Source organism: Sphaeramia orbicularis, chromosome 16, assembly GCF_902148855.1.
Source record: "Sphaeramia orbicularis chromosome 16, fSphaOr1.1, whole genome shotgun sequence".
Lineage (NCBI taxonomy): Eukaryota > Metazoa > Chordata > Actinopteri > Kurtiformes > Apogonidae > Sphaeramia > Sphaeramia orbicularis.
The window spans coordinates 39,731,310-39,747,317 of NC_043972.1; the positions used below are offsets into that span (position 1 = coordinate 39,731,310).

General features: G+C 40.0%; 1 protein-coding gene across 1 annotated transcript in view; it reads left to right on the top strand.

Moving 5' to 3' along the window:
* The first annotated feature begins 306 nt into the window (after positions 1–306).
* Positions 307–16,008, top strand: part of LOC115435542 (glutamate receptor ionotropic, kainate 3-like) — a 239,968-nt gene continuing 224,266 nt past the window's right edge. The window contains exon 1 of the mRNA XM_030158013.1: positions 307–1,173. Within this exon, the coding sequence (XP_030013873.1) occupies positions 936–1,173 (238 nt within the window). The 5' untranslated portion in view covers positions 307–935. The remainder of the gene's footprint in view (positions 1,174–16,008) is intronic.

Here is a 16,008-nt window from a genome sequence, read left to right on the forward strand (position 1 = left end):
TAAGCGTCTCTGATAATCCAATTGCATCAGATTCTAATTTGAATAAACCTAACTTAGAACATATTGCAAATGTAAACAATTGTCCTCACAGGTGGAATCAGGTCATTATGGAGATCCCTGTCACATCCGTAAAATACTTCTTGTACAAAGTTGACAACTATGCGTAACGACGCGTGCCTCTAGTGGCACCGGGGGAAGGAGGGTCCTCAGACGCGCGCAGAAAGAAGCACGGCTTTTCCTCACCACCTTCCCGTCTAGTAGGAACAAGGAGGGTGTTTTTTCTTTTTTTTCTTTTTTTTCTTTTTTGAACGAACACAGCGTAACAAAGAAGCTTTTGAGCAGATTTGAGTGTCCTTCAATGACCAACGTCGTTCCATCTCCGCGCGTAACTGGAGAGAGGACCGTTTCGGAGCGGGTTTCCACCTTCATCAACTATCTCTGTGTGTGAGATACGGACAGTTTGTTTTTTTTTTTCCACCACTGGAACGACACATTAGTGTGTTTTGACTATAGAAAAAAAAAACATTTGTGGATGTCAGAGGTGCGTTTGTAAACCTTCAGTATTTGCTTTTTGCTTGGAGGCGACCCAAAGTTCCGCAGGCGCAGTGCTCCTGTCTTTGACAACAGCGGTCGGTGCGGGGAGTCCGACTCGGTTTTGTTGTCGTGGTACTCGCCAGTATAGAGATAGCATCGGCGGTAGAAGGAGGAGGAGGGTGGGGGGGGTTACAGAGACTCCTGCAGGGTAATTGTAGCAGCCTCCGATCGCAGGTGTGTCACTGATCCGCCTGTGAGGGACTTGGGGGGGGGTGCTTTATCCTGATCGAGCCGCTCTCAGAATTGTGCGTAACAAGGAGAGAGAAGGAGGCAAAAAAAAAAAAAAAAGAAAAGAAAAGAAGAAAAAAAAAAACAACTGGGAGAATGTTGCACCAAGTACAATGAGCGCAAATTTGTCGCAGACACCCAAATCTATTTATGCTCCGTCGAAATCAGTTTTGATGAGCAATTCTGAGTCGTCTTTGGAATTTAAAAAAAAAAGTGGATCCAACGACTTTACAACCATGCGAAATACTTGGCTGTCTCCCCGGAGTGCGATTTGGGAATACTGGACACCGCTGCTTGTATGTCTGTTTTGGATTCAGTACACTTATGGGATGCCTCATGTTATTCGAATAGGTAAGTTCAAGTACACATTTACCTTATTTTTCATTTTTACGCATGGGTACCTTTTATAAAAGTTGCATCATTTTTAACGCGCGTCCTTATTCGTGCGTCCGGGTCAGTTTGGAGAGTGCACATGCGGTCCCCCCCCCCCTTTTTTTTTTTTTTTTTTTGTTTTTTTTTGTTTTTCATTTACTGTCTGCCTCTCCAGGGTCGTATATTATTTTAGTTAATCGGGGACAAGCACTAAGCAACAGGAGAGCAGTGCATTATAATAGACGTCTGCCTACGCGCACAGACCATGCAATAAAATACTGTGGGTTAGTGTGACCTCTATGCACTCTGCTTTGTCTGTTCCATTTTCTGCAGCCAGTAGGTTGAGTCACCAGCTAAATTCAGGCTCATAGCAATGCCTTCTGGAAGTAAGTTTAGTTTGCATTTTAATTTAAAGAAAAAAATGATCAGAAAGTTTCATTAAAAGTGATCTGGCGCATATATCCTAAACTTATGTTACACTCAAAGTTCCAAAATGAAGTCAAAAGAAGACAAAAGGAAGATCCCCCTATGGTTTCTCTGTAAAAAAAAAAAAAACAAAACAAACAAAAAAACAATGTGAGAATTGTCATTTGGAAGGAGCTGGGGATGAAACATTTCGCACCCCGCCAAGACAAGAGACAGCACCAGAATGAAGATCAATATGGGGTTTTTTGTCACCAGGAAAATCGGTTTTGACATTTGGCTGAGTGCCATGCAGGACAATTACTCAAAAATGGCATTGGCCCACATTAACATAGCACTACAACAGCCTGGGAGTGCAAGAAAGGGGAGTAAGAAGGAAAAGGGAAGAGGGGGTGGGATGGAGTGGGGAGTGAGTGCGTCTTAATGGCATTGGAACCTTTTTGTCTTTGAGTTTAAATGATGGGTGAAAGTAGATGAATGTTAAATTGCATATTCTGTACTCTGAGGTAAATGCTCTACACAAAAACACCTGTGACTTGGATGACATATCAGTAAATTACCAGCTTCCCACTTTGATTTTGTAATATATAATTTCTGTCAAAACCCCCTGTGGGTGGTCAATGAAAAGGCACATTGAATCACATTAGTTTTTAGACTTTAACGTCATGACTTGCAGCTGTATATATATATATATATTTTTTTTTTGCCTCAAGCGCATCCTTTCTATATGTTAATGCAGGGTAAGATGTGTTCTCTAGTTTTACATGTGGTCAGAATAAACAGTGGAAAAGCTTTGAGAGACACAAGCAGCGTCAAGTCTGAGTGGGTGGAATAGTGGCAGGACATCATATGCAGCTGTCAGCCAGGCCCAACATGTCCTGGTGATTGACTGCTGTTCTCTAAAGAGCCATGCCTGCCCCTGACATTGCTGCGTAGGGACTTTTGGCAATGTCTTTGAAACTGCATTAATCCTTAACGCTTTCAACTATATCTTTTTTACTGAAAACGTTTTGGTCAAAAGGACATTTTTTTTCCCCCTTTTTTTTTTTTTTTTTTTTAAACGTCTTTTATTTTTTCGTCAGTGCCAAACAGCTCAAATGAAGACCTGAAATAGACTTGACAGGCTTTGTTTTTAAAAATGTCAAAGTACTGAGACAAATTTACCTTGAAATGTACTACAGCCCCGCTATTGCTTTTTTTAGAATCTATCATCGCTTGTGGCGCCACGGCTGTTTGGGTTTTTTTTTTTTGTTTTTTTTTGTGTGTGTTCTTGAGATTGTATTTTTGACAAACTGAGGAGAGTGACATATAAGAGAAGGTTGTAGAATCTGACTACGAAAAACCAAAATCTGTAGACTTCATGTCATTTTTTATTTTATTTTTTATGTATAATTTAATCTACAACAACCATATGCATATCCATTTTGTTTTTTATTCCTGTAAAACACTCACATGCACACAATAACACCGTAATAATAAAAAAAGTCAATTTCCATGCGGTTTCTCTGTTTCAATAACAGATAAGCTGCAGATCAGTAGTATTTATGTATAGAACTGCAGTCATAGTATCTGTGAGGGGTTGTTAATATTCAGTGTTGAAGGTGGGTGTGTGTTTTTTTTTTTTTTTTTTTTTTTGTAATTCTGTAATTGCTGTGCAAGTGTGTACGCTCTGTGTCACAGTCACCCTTAGAAAACCAACAGAGGGCTCTCTCTTAGTCAGTGCACGGTGGCCGACGTCGCCGCTCGGTACTGGTCACCAACACAAACAAACCGGTGAATATGGTGGAAGTGGGCGGTGGTATTGGAGCGCGGCGCTCTCTGCCTGTCTGTGCCGTGTCTGCTCTTGGTTAGGTGGCCTGTGCAGTTCTCCGAGTACACCATCTGGGTAATGGTGGGCATCCAAGGTAGAGTTGTTGCCATTGATTTTAGTGCTTTTACAGCGCATTGCTCTAAGTTGAGGCCAGATGGTCGCTTCGTCTCATTCTGCAGCTTCTATTTGTTGGAAGGAATAAAAGACTACTCCTTCTGTATTTGTCCTCTTACACGCTGTGATTCTCTTCAGTTTTTCCACTGCTTGCCTTTTAGTCATTTTTTTTCCCTCTCTCTCTCTCTCTCTCTCTCCTTGTGACTTGTTTTGCAACCTCTCATCTCATCGAGGAACCATTTCGGTTGATAATGCAGTGTTGTTATAATAAAGATGAAAGTGCTCGAAGATGAGAGAAAAATAAACAACCGGGCTGTACCTAATTCATATGTTTGCCACTGTTGATGTAAGAATTATATTAAAAAAGAATAGCGAGGATTTTATTAATTATGATTTGTTGTTTTTGTTTCCTTAACCCTGAGTGCAGTCTTCAGTCTTATATGTTCCCTTATCTGCACTGTTTTTTTTTTTTTTCGTCATGTAGTGAACTATTCTGAAATATGATTTGAAGAAATGCATTAATTTCACCACTTTTATAAAAATACATGTATTGCAAAAATGATAGTGTAATGATTCATTATTGCGTGTTTAACTTCATCTATGGATTGATGAAAGTAATTCATCACTTGTTGTCTCCTTTCTCTCTCCGTGAGATTATGCACAGCCTGACAGGGATTTATTGAATAATCAATTACTTTATCTACCTAATACTTAAAGCACTTAATCAGTGCCAGTTAATCAATCTCCCTCATGATTTCATGTTAGTTTCATTTCCTTACCTCCCCCCACCCTCCTCCGTCCCTGCAACACTTGCTCCGATGTATTTTTCATTTAGTTTCCCTAAAATGCTCCAGAGTTAATTAATGTGTTTGAAGCTGTTTCAATGTAAGCTGATGTGCAGTACTTGAAACTCCATGCAATGTGACCACTCGTAGGCTTCAGTGGGATAAACTGTGTTTATGGTCACCACTTTGGTTGAAGTCTCCAAACACAGAACCACTTCAGAGGCTTGTCTTTATCCCTGCACCAGCAGAGAGAGAGAGAAGGGGAGACTGGGAAGTTTTCATGTGATTAACTCTTGTAGTGAGCTATAGAGTGCACTTTCTACACACACACACACACGCACACACACTTACATACACACATCCTCACTGAGATCCTTCTTGCCAGGGCTTGTGCAAATGTCTCATCTGAAATGACTCAGACATATTTCAAGAGAGCGCAAAAAAGCTGTAATGGCACTTTGCAATGCTACTTTTAACAAAGTCAAAGCCAAAGGGCCGCTTGTATGAGAATTACCCACTGGAGGATGGTGTAGTTGGCAAAGAGTGGGAAGAAGAGGACGAGAAAAGCATTTGGTGATGAAAAAAAAACAAAAAAAAAAACAAAGAGAAGATGTTGCATCAAAAGTTGTATGGAATTAAGATGGCCATCAGCTGCTGAGTGGAAATGAATATTTCATTTCCATCTAAATTTGATCTGTCCCGAGGTAGGAGGAGGAAACAGGGAGAAGCCCGCCGGTGGAGGCTAGGGGCCGGGGAGTTGTCGTCGTGAATATGAACAAAGGCTCGTAGAGGTCACAGAAGAATTGGATACAGGGAGAAGCTTCTTTGATGTGTAATTCCATTATCTGTTGGAGGAAGCAGAGATTGAAAGAGGTGGAATACAGGAATGTTTTACTTTTGCTAACACATTCCCCTTCATCCACTTGTATAAACATGAACAAATAAATGAACTGCGCTGAAATAGCTGAGGCCTATCATCTCCTCGCGCTCACACACACACATATATACAGTACACACATACATACACACTGGCACACGCTATATAAACCCATACTCCATCTAAAACATATGTCTGGTCTCACTGGGCCTCTTGTACACAATCCAATTCCATTCTCTCTGTCAGCACACTCGCGGTTTGTCATTAGCTTCAATCTCACTGATGAGAAACGGCAGATGTTCGTTTTGTTGAGCACAGGCCCCGTTTCTAAACGTACTGTCTTCTGTACTCGCCTGTGATCCTGTTTAGACACTTTCCTCAGAAACATTCTCCATAAACAAATATGTGCTGCAGGCATTCTATAGTCTGTTCTTTTTCCATTTTCCCAGAGCCTGTGTGTGTGTTTTTTTTTTTTTTTTTTTTAGTTAAGTCAGTAAGCCAGTCATCATGTGTTAAATGCAAAGTGTAAGTCCAAGTCACACTGTATTAAATATCCAGTGTGTGCGTAGCTCAGACATGGTGTAATAAATGCGTAATACTCCGAAATATGCTCATAATGTGCCCGATCACTAACAAGACTTAACTGCGTCAAAGAAATGCAGGTACTTAGCTCCTTGTTCAGTCACACATAATAACACTCATCCAATAATCCAAGCCACTAGGGGCTAATAGAGTGGATCTACCAACCAGTAAGATAATCCTGTGACACAGCAGGGCCCTATCTAGCCCCGGCTAGCTTAGCCTAGCCGCAACTCACACACCAGATGGTGTTTTCATATCGTACTACAAAGTGGGTGCTCCACAGTAAAAGGTCTGCTGCAAGCATATGCCTCAGATGCCTATCGGAATAAATAAGGTGCCAGGTTCCTTATGGTTCCTTAGCTTTTTGGAAAGTGATGTCTTCATGTATGTCTGGTGTTATTTCTGCAGGATCCATTTTGGGGGAAAGAGCAGAGATATTAAGGATCAGTCCAGGAAATGAAGAAATAAAGAAAAATGTGAATGCCATGCAGAAGAAAGGCTGAGTTTCTGCCACCACTTGTAGCAATTTATTCATTTTTTTTTAGCAGTTTCAGGACATTTCTGCTGAAAACTGACGTCCTGACTCATGTCTACTTTTGCAATTTCCTGTTATTTTTATTTATTATGTGCGGTCTTTGTTTGTGCTCCTATCTTTGAGAGTCAGTAGAAAAGGGCGATCTTCTAAATATCAAGAGGACTTTCCTGGAAAAATAAAAACATGTCATTTTATTATAGATCTATTATATTTTCTGATATCTTTTCAGTACATTTTGAGAACCATAAATGCATTTCTCTGTGCATGATTTGAGATGTCGATAGAAGTCCTATTGAAATCATCTGCTTCGCTAATTTATTTTTTTTTCCCCCCTTTTGTGTGAATCAGCCTTTTCAACGTCTTCACACAACTCCACATAGAAACATCCATCAGAAACAACAGCCTGATTGATTTGGTCCTGAGTCTCCCGCAGGGGCCCTCGGGGATTCAATATCATTATAGCGGGACGTGTGCTTTTTTGGATTTGACAGTGTTTTGAAATTCATGGCATGTCAATGTTGGCTATTTCCCTGTGAATGTTTCTGTACCAAGGCAATGAATCAAATTTCATGCTCGAGCCATTTGTCTTTATTACATGCCCTTGTCCTTTGCATTTGACTCTCCCATCTCAGCCTTCCTCGGGGCTCTGCAGCAAAAGTCAAATAACATCACAAACAGTTGGAGAAGAAAGCTTGATGGCGGGGCGTTTCACTCTCAGGGTCGTACTTGCATTATAACGCGGTTAATTAGAATGATCTTGTTGGAGGTAATTTGGTGATTATTTTTTACATTTCAGCACGGGGAGTAATTTGTCTTCACTTTCCCCCAGACAGACTGTATACGTCGGCACATGCACGCACCACGCCACAATACAATGCAGCAGAAGAGACAAGCGCGAGGAAGGAAGAGTGAGGGTGGCTACGTAGATGAAGCTCAGGGACTCTTATTTAGCTTGTTAATTAGCTTGAACCTTTTGATCCCAATTTTAAAACCCGCCACGTTGCAATGCTGCCGCCTTTTGTGTGTTGCCCCCAAGCCAGATAAAACTAAGCTTTATTCCCGTGGCTTTCAAAAAAAAAAACCAAAAAAACACCGTGGCGTTCACGAAAAGCCGTAATATTATCCCCCCAGTCCCACCTACTCCTATACTCCTATTCCCAGGTGCTCCGTGTAAACTTGGTCACCTCTGACACCTCGGTTCGGTACAGTTAAATGCACACATGTTACAATAACAAGACCTTTTCTTCTCGCTGCTTAAAAGCAATCAGGGTTTGACAGTGAAGGTATCAGCGGCGATGCACAGGTTTAAATCCTATTTAACTGGGGCTAAGGACAATGAATGGAAGCTGACACTGTTTCATTCTGCCCTTTTAATCAAGCTCTCATTGTTATAGGTGCAGCGCAAATGTCAGGCCTTGGTTGTGCGATTCCCTCAAATTGCTGTTCCATGACTGTAGGGAGATATGTGTGTATGTGTGTGTATATGTGTGTGTGTGCATGTATAGGAGGGAGAAAGTGTGAGCGTATGAGAAGGAGATGCATAAGGGGAGCTGGCATGGAATCCCTGGAGCGTAGGGTAGAGCAGGACTTACTAATCAACTGTGAGAGAGTAGGCTGGAGAAGACTCACCCTCTATTTTCCCCCCAGAGAGAAAGAGAAGGAACAGATAAGACAAACCTCTTCAGGCTAAAACTACTACAAATGAATGGCTATCACCAAAAATATCAAGGGTGGACGGGGGGGGGGGGGAACATAGAGATCCTTCGCTCCACATTCTGTTTCACTGTCTCACACATTGTTCTTTTCTTTCTTTTTTTCTTTTTTATTTTTTTATTTTGTTGCCTTTTTTTCCATCCCGGCGGTAACAAATGTGAGGACTACTCGCAAAAAAGAGTGCATAAGACTTGAGGGAGAAGGAGGGGAAGGGAAGGGAAGGGAAGGGAGGGGAGGGGGGGGTTACCTCTCTGTAGCCTCTGCGCTCATCCCTCTACTGATGGATAGCCAGGAGGTTGGAAGCCAATGTCAATTTAGTTAACACAGCCAATACCCAGAAGATTCTACTCAGCACTCGCTCTGTACGCAGGCGGCCGAGACAATCTGGGATGGTCTCTCCTGTCTCAGCGAATGTTTTACTGGCTGCCGATCTACCGTCCAGGTCGGACCCCGGAGAGGCGTGTGGTTAACCGCAAACTGTTACGCAGAGATCTATTCGAAGACAGCTTGTCTGCATGCGATCGGGGCTTTTGGGCTGGTGTACGGAGTAAGACAAGGGGCGGGGGGCGGGGGGATTGCCACTGACAGGCAAGACCGTGGGCGGTTTGAGGCTGGCGCTACATTTGAGTAAAGCTATTAGCGATGCTTGTATGAATTAGGGGCCCTTAATGTAAAAACTAGAAAAAAAACTACTTAGTGTCCTGCAGGTTTTTCAGGGGTTGAGAATAGGGGAAAAAAAAAAAAAAAAAAAACGGCTGTCATAGTAACCGTAGTGCACGTAGCCTCCGTAGTTGGCGTGTGATTGGTGGAGATTAAAGCGTGTGATTAGAAGATATATTTTCCAAATCAATTCGCCGACAGAGAGAGTTGATGAAGAATTAGTCTTGTGATTGTTTTGCCTGCTAAATCATGTTTTCCAGTTTCAAGTGTTTTGTTCTTTTTCAAGTGTTTTTTTTTTTTTTTTTTTTTTTGTATTTCCATCTTTCGGGATTCAGTGTTTTGTGTTGTTTTTATTTGTAAGCATCCACACACTTCCATTATATCACAATGGGAAATGAATAAACGCTAATAATCTGTCTGACCATACACTTCTGTAGCTAATCGTACAACTAGAATAGAATAGAATAGAATAGAATAGAATTTATTTGTCATGTGTACATGGGAAATGGGAAATGAATAAACGCGAATAATCTGTCTGACCATACACTTCTGTAGCTAATCGTACGAATAGAATAGAATAGAACAGAACAGAAGAGAATTTATTTGCCATTTGTACATGGGAAATGAATAAATGCTAATAATCTGTCTGACCATACACTTCTATAGCTAATCGTACAACTAGAATAGAATAGAATAGAACAGAATAGAATAGAATTTATTTGCCATTTGTACATGGGAAATGGGAAATGAATAAATGCTAATAATCTGTCTGACCATACACTTCTGTAGCTAATTGAACAACTAGAATAGAATAGAATAGAATAGAATAGAATAGAATAGAATAGAATAGAATAGAATAGAATTTATTTGCCATTTGTACAGATACATCACATTATAGTTACATTGGATTTCTTGTGCGTTTCCCTGAGTCACGGAATCCAAAGAAAAAAAGACATGAACAAAAACATAAACAAAACATAAACACAGCTAAAACATATAAAAACAGTTATTGCACAGTCAAACACAAATACATTTAAAATAGAGTGCTGTATCAGAAAAAAAATAAAATAAAATAAATAAAACAAAAGTACTGGAAGGTAAAAACAAGTTATTGCACATTTGAATTAAAGTACTCGGAGGTACAAAATGAATAATTTTGCCCTATATGTCCTTGCACTTGAGCTTCTACATTGGTTTACATTATTCACATGGCTTCAGGTGTAGTCAAATCAGTAAGAAACAAAACCAGAATTAAATCCAACACTCGTCTATTTCAACCCTTAACCTCAAAGATGTTCTCCAGTGAAATAAAAGAGAATTAATTCGGAGAAATCTGGATAATTTCTGAATAAAAACCAGAGAAAAGCTTTCCTAATTGCCTTTCACCGAGAGTGAACAAAATACCATGAAATTTTGCCTGTGCCAAAATGTCTGCAATCAGCAAAGTATTATCTGGTTTGATGAAAAGGATCAATTAAAGCAAAGCTGCAATAATCATATGCAAATTTAATGAGGCATCTGCAGTATATTAGGATGATTATTTTCATTGGTAAAGCAAACAATGCATGCACTTCTCTCCTGCCTATTTGAATCTGAAACGCCAGAAAACATGAAAATTTCATGTTAGAGGGGTTAATTTGTATCTTAATGTAAAAAAAAAGTGTGGTTTCTCTTTGCGGTGTTCTTGCAGACTGAGACGCTGCTGTAATATCTGCAAAATGTGGCTGTCGTCTCTTGTAATGCATGCTAAGTGTAATTTGTCTTTGGCGAGTCAAAATGAAGAGAAGAAAAAGAGCTCCTGAGGAAATTGAGATGGCATCACAGTTCATAAGGTGTATTAAAAAATGTACGTCGCATTTCCAACCGTGGTAAATGCACACTACAGCAAACGCTTTGACGCTAGATTTGGATTTCAGGCTCATTTTAAAACCGATTATTTTCCTTTTTATTGGGTTCATTTTAAAAATCTAAATTACTGTTTTCTTCTTTGACCTTAGGTGCTTTTTTTTTTTTTTTTTTTCTCCATTTACATCGAGGAGCCTTTGTTAGCTTGATTGGTACTAGAAGAAATTTATAACATTGACCACATTTAAAATAATTGGCATCACGCTGGCATCACGGAATTAATGCTCACTTAATGTCCTGCTCAGCCTCCCTCTGCTCTGTTCAGATATGGATCGCCTGTCTGCCAAAGGGGTAATTACTTTAAATGTGGTTAGGCCCATTCCTATGGAGAAAACACAAGAGTACAACAAACACTGTACGCCGCAGCTATTTCTTAATGAAACATAAATAGACTCGAATAATTTGTCAATTGATTCCGGCGTTTATTTCTTAATTCTGTGTCAACGTCGTACTGGTTTTAGTCATCGATCACCGTCATTTTCACATCAAATAACTAATGCGGGATAGTTTTTTTGTAATTTCTGAACAAAAGGTCAAAAGTTGCTCAGCTAAAGGCGTAATTTACCTTAAAATTGGATCAATTTCTTTTTAACAAATATCTTTATTAAGGTTTTAACACATTACATATATTTTCCGATATGAAATGACAACATTGTTTGGGTCTCCCCTGAACAAACCCCTCCCCCCCTTAACCTCCCGAGACCCAACAATGCATTTTTGTCCTCTGTAGTGGACAAGAGTTTCACAGCTTTACTTAAAAAAAAAAAAAGTCCAGTGAAAATGACATTATATTAAAAAATTTTTTTAAAAATGTATCCAAAAAAACTGTTGTATCATGCTGTTTCCAATTAAGGCTATTATTGAATGTAAAATGGAAAAAAGGTTTACTTACTGCAGGGGTGTCAAACTCATTTTAATTCAGGGGCCACATTCAACCTAATATGATATAAAGTGGGCCGGACCAGTTAAATAAAATAAAATTTAATTGGACAAGAACTTTTGAGTAAAAAAGTAAATTCCGTAATGAAAATGTTTACATCTACAAATTGTACTTGAACATAACATGAACAAATATGAACACTCTGAAAATTTGTTTGTAAAATAAGTGCAATGTTAACAATATTACACCTCAGTTTATCATTTCTACATGGGAATCACAACTTAGAGATCACAGTGGATCTACAAATACACAAAACATTAAATAACAGGGAGAATATTATTAAAATTCCACATACTTCTCTTAAAACATTTCAGATATACACATTTTTTGTAAAAGGCTACTCTGTAAATGTCACCATTTTTGTGTAATTTTACAGTTTTTTTATTCTAAAACAATGAGACAAATTTACAGTTTTCATTATTTCTAGGTTATTTTGATAATCTGTTACTGGTCTGATCCACTTTAGACTGAAATGACCTAAAGTGATTTTAACATCCTTAACTGTTAATATCTTCAGTGAAATTTTTGCAATCCACAAATTCATTCCAGGGGCCGGATTGAACCCTTTGGCGGGCCGGATGTTTGACACCTGTGACTTACTGGGTCTCAGGAGGTTAAGACCACCTCTGAATTTTTTAACAGCTATGAAAGTAAAGAACATAACAAAAAAAAAAAAATGATAGACAATATAAGTAACAGTGACTTGAATACTTCTCAGCATCCATTTTTGGATATCTGATATATTAAAATTGGATCCATTTGATGCAAAAATTCAGCTCCAAGACAAAGCCAGACAATGTTTTTTTGCAACATTACAACCTCTTCCTTTGTTAGATGTGGAAATGTCTCCCATCATGTACACAGCATGGTGGAAAATCAGAGATTTAAGGACAAAAATGAAAGATGATTTTTTTTTTTTTTTTTTGCTTTTCTCTCTCTACTTGGGTCCTTTAGGAGGCCAGGGGACAATCAGCAGGGCTTGTGCTCAGGATTTCCAGTCTGTAATGATGGCTGGCGTGAGCCCAGACAGATCAGAGACCTCTTGTTCTCTGTCAATACTCTGCTTAAGTATGGGAGGATGGTTAAAGATGACAGCAGGAGCACAGTATGTGTGTGTGTGTGAAGCAGAATTCGGATAGGGGACCTCTCCAACCATTGTCAAAGTTAAAAGAAGACAGGAGACGATATTACTTTCAATTATTCGCCGCATCTGTGAAGTCTGAGCACGACCACACCGTTTATTAATTCATTTTTGTTTCACATTAGAAGTATCATTGTAATAGAAAAAGGGGCCCCTTTTCTTGTCTCCGTCCTCTAGTTCTCCATCTTTCATTCCTTACGGGAAGAAATAACCATTTATTTGAAGTTGTGTTCTTTAAAGAGTGGGGAAGATAAGCTTTTGTTTGGGATTCTTTCACTCTACTTTTTCTTACTAGACAGAAGATGTGACCCTGCTAACATATGCTCATTGTGCTAATCTGTGCGCCGGGTAAAAGGGGAACTCCCTTCTATCACATACCTCGTCCACCCACTGTATTACAAGGCTTACATTTCAATTTGCCAAGTCCAATCATGGAAATCTTAGGAGCTGCCGGTTAGAAGGCAATTGAGCCTCATTCAAGTCACTTTCCCTCATGTTTCCAATCAATTTATGATTATTTAAAGGTGTTAAAAGAGCTTGAATAAACCGCTCGCAGAAGTGAAAGTTATTTTTTGTTCTTTTCATTCTTAATGTGATTGCACCCACCAGGCACCTTTTGCTTCCCCCGGTCATCTGTGCACCTTGATTTGAGAGTCGAAGGTATGGGGAGGGCGTTCGGAGAGAGGGGGGGGGGGTGTAACAGCACATGGAAATGGGCCGGTGATTGCCTTCCTCCCTGCGTGGTGATGGAGGGCTTGAGTGATCGTGCCCCTCCAGCCCCTCCTTGGTGGTTGATTAGCTGTGGAGCCTGGGGACACACTGGCTCATCAGACGCCGCTCCGCCTGTCAGGGTCCCCCTTGATTGCACGGTGCTTCGTAATTGTCCCCATTTTACCTTAGTGTCCGGTGTGTGCTTCTATCTCATCTCCATGTCGCAGAATGTGCTGTGCATTGGTTGACTTTTCTGACTGTAGATGTTTCCAGAATCCTTTTGGAGACTTCCATTACCATTGTTAGCATATAGGGATGGGAATCGAGAATTGGTTCTTTTTGAGAACCGGATCCCAGTAGCTCGATTCCTTGGAATTGTTTGCCTGCCTGCTTAACGATTCCGCTTATCGATTCCGCCTTCGTTGCACACGCACAATGACGTCATGCGTACGCTGCATTGTTTTGGTCAGAACGTAGCCAACATGGCGCTGAGGCAAAAACAGTCTAAAAAGACGACACCAGGTCCACTGGAACACTGTCAAAGCTTCCATTTCTTCAAAAGGGTGGAATCCCTCCAATGTGTTCAAACATTTGTCCACAGCATGTGATTCATTTACAGGAATGTCACGTACAGTCTACTCTTGTTATACCGCCAACTTCCGTTCACGGCCAAATTGGCGGTATAGCGAAAATGGCGTTACAACAGGTTGCGTCCATAATGTGCATGTCTTTACTATATGATGTCTGTGCTGCCTCCGTTAACCCGTTCTAATTGCGTTTCTAAATAAATCTTGATTCTGTTATGTTGTAAGGGATCATTTAAAGTGGGGAAACATTTTAAACATTATTATACCGTGTCGGGAAATGACACCCCATCATCTTGAGGCTTTGGCTTAATCCCACATCCTCTTCCCGACATCCTGACCTACTGAGTGTTCTGCGATAAATGAATGGTGGCCGTTCCGTAGACCTACTCGTAGCTTGTCGCGATCAGCATCTGGCGCGTTTGTTTCAGTGCATTGTTAAAATGTATGTGTACTCGATGGCAATCACGCTGGCGGTATAACGGTCGGGAAATCAATGGTATAAGTGTTGTTTGTGCATGGAACTGGGCTGGCGGATGGCGATAGGCGGAAATGGCGGTAGCTAATGGAATAATGCATTGGGGATTTTTGTGCAATGGTTTTGGTCGGCAGTGAGCGAAAATGGCGGTATAACGGCGGGCGGTTTAACGAGAGTAGACTGTATTTGATTCGCTACTTAGCGGCACTTGTGAATCTAGCGGCAGAGTGAACACCAGGCCGTCATTCGGGCGCAGTTCCGGTTCCGGTTCCGGCAACAAACATCGAACCCCCTCAAATACAAGTTTCCGAAGGTAGGGGAAAGGAAATGAGGTGCACAACAATGGGAGACAGGCCGAGTCAAATCGGTTTCACGTAGTGGAAATGCGGCAATAGAGGAATTAGTAAAGCTGTACCCCCCCAAACCGGGCCTGGCGTCATCTGTTATTATTATTTGTACATACTGTATATGTTATATTTTCCGTGCAGAGATGGAAATATAAAAGACAGTTAATGCAAACACACCTGTTTGTACTCTTTTATTCCTTCACCCAATGAGAATCAATAAGAGAATCGATAAGGAATCGGATCAATAAGCAAAATCGATAATGAAATCAGAATCGTTGAATTCTTATCGATTCCCGTCCCTATTACCATGTTATTATTGTTGAAATGTATTGTATTATAAGTAATGCAGACTATTTAGTGCACTACCAGTCAAAAGTTTGGACTCTCCTTCTCATTTAAATAGCATTAGATGGATCACAGATGACCAACAAGTACTCAGCATCACTGGGAACTCCTTCAAGACTGTTGGAAAACATTTCAGGTGACTACCTCATGAAGCTCATCCAGAGAATGCCAAGAATGTGCAAAGCAGTAATAAAAGCAAAATGTGGCTTTTTTGAAGAATCTAAAATGTAAAACATGCTTTGAATTATGTCACACTTTTTTAACGACATAATTCCATGTGTTTGCTCATAGTTTTGATGCCTTCAGTGAGAATCTACAATGTGAATAGTCATGAAAATAAAGAAAAAACAAGTGAGTCCAAACTTCTGACTGGTAGTGTATATAATAATGTAATATACATTAGTTTTCCTCATCTGCTTACTATCTGTTATTTACATTATTAGGACTCGAAACAGATGTAACTTGATCATTTAGGAAGCAAAAGCAATGTGTTATGTTGTATAAGTGAGGGGTGAGGGTGGGATTTAATAAGTTTTCTTCTTCCCACTCCTTTTCAAGCAACTCTTATTGAATTTTTGTTATTACAAGTGTACATGGCAATTGCTGTATTGTCTTGATCACCTCTGTTAATTTATTTGCTCTGCTATTAGTTCCTTGAACACACAAAAGTTCAGATTTTTTCTTCTGCTCGAAACAAATAAATCGAAGTAAAGAAAGAAAGACAGAGACTGAAGCTGTTGTTAGATTAGATTAGATCAGATTAGATTAGATTAGATAGGACTTTATTGATCCTTTGGGTAGAACCCTCAGGAAACTGAGGTTTCAACAGCTGCACAACACCGAATATACACACAAAAAATACCA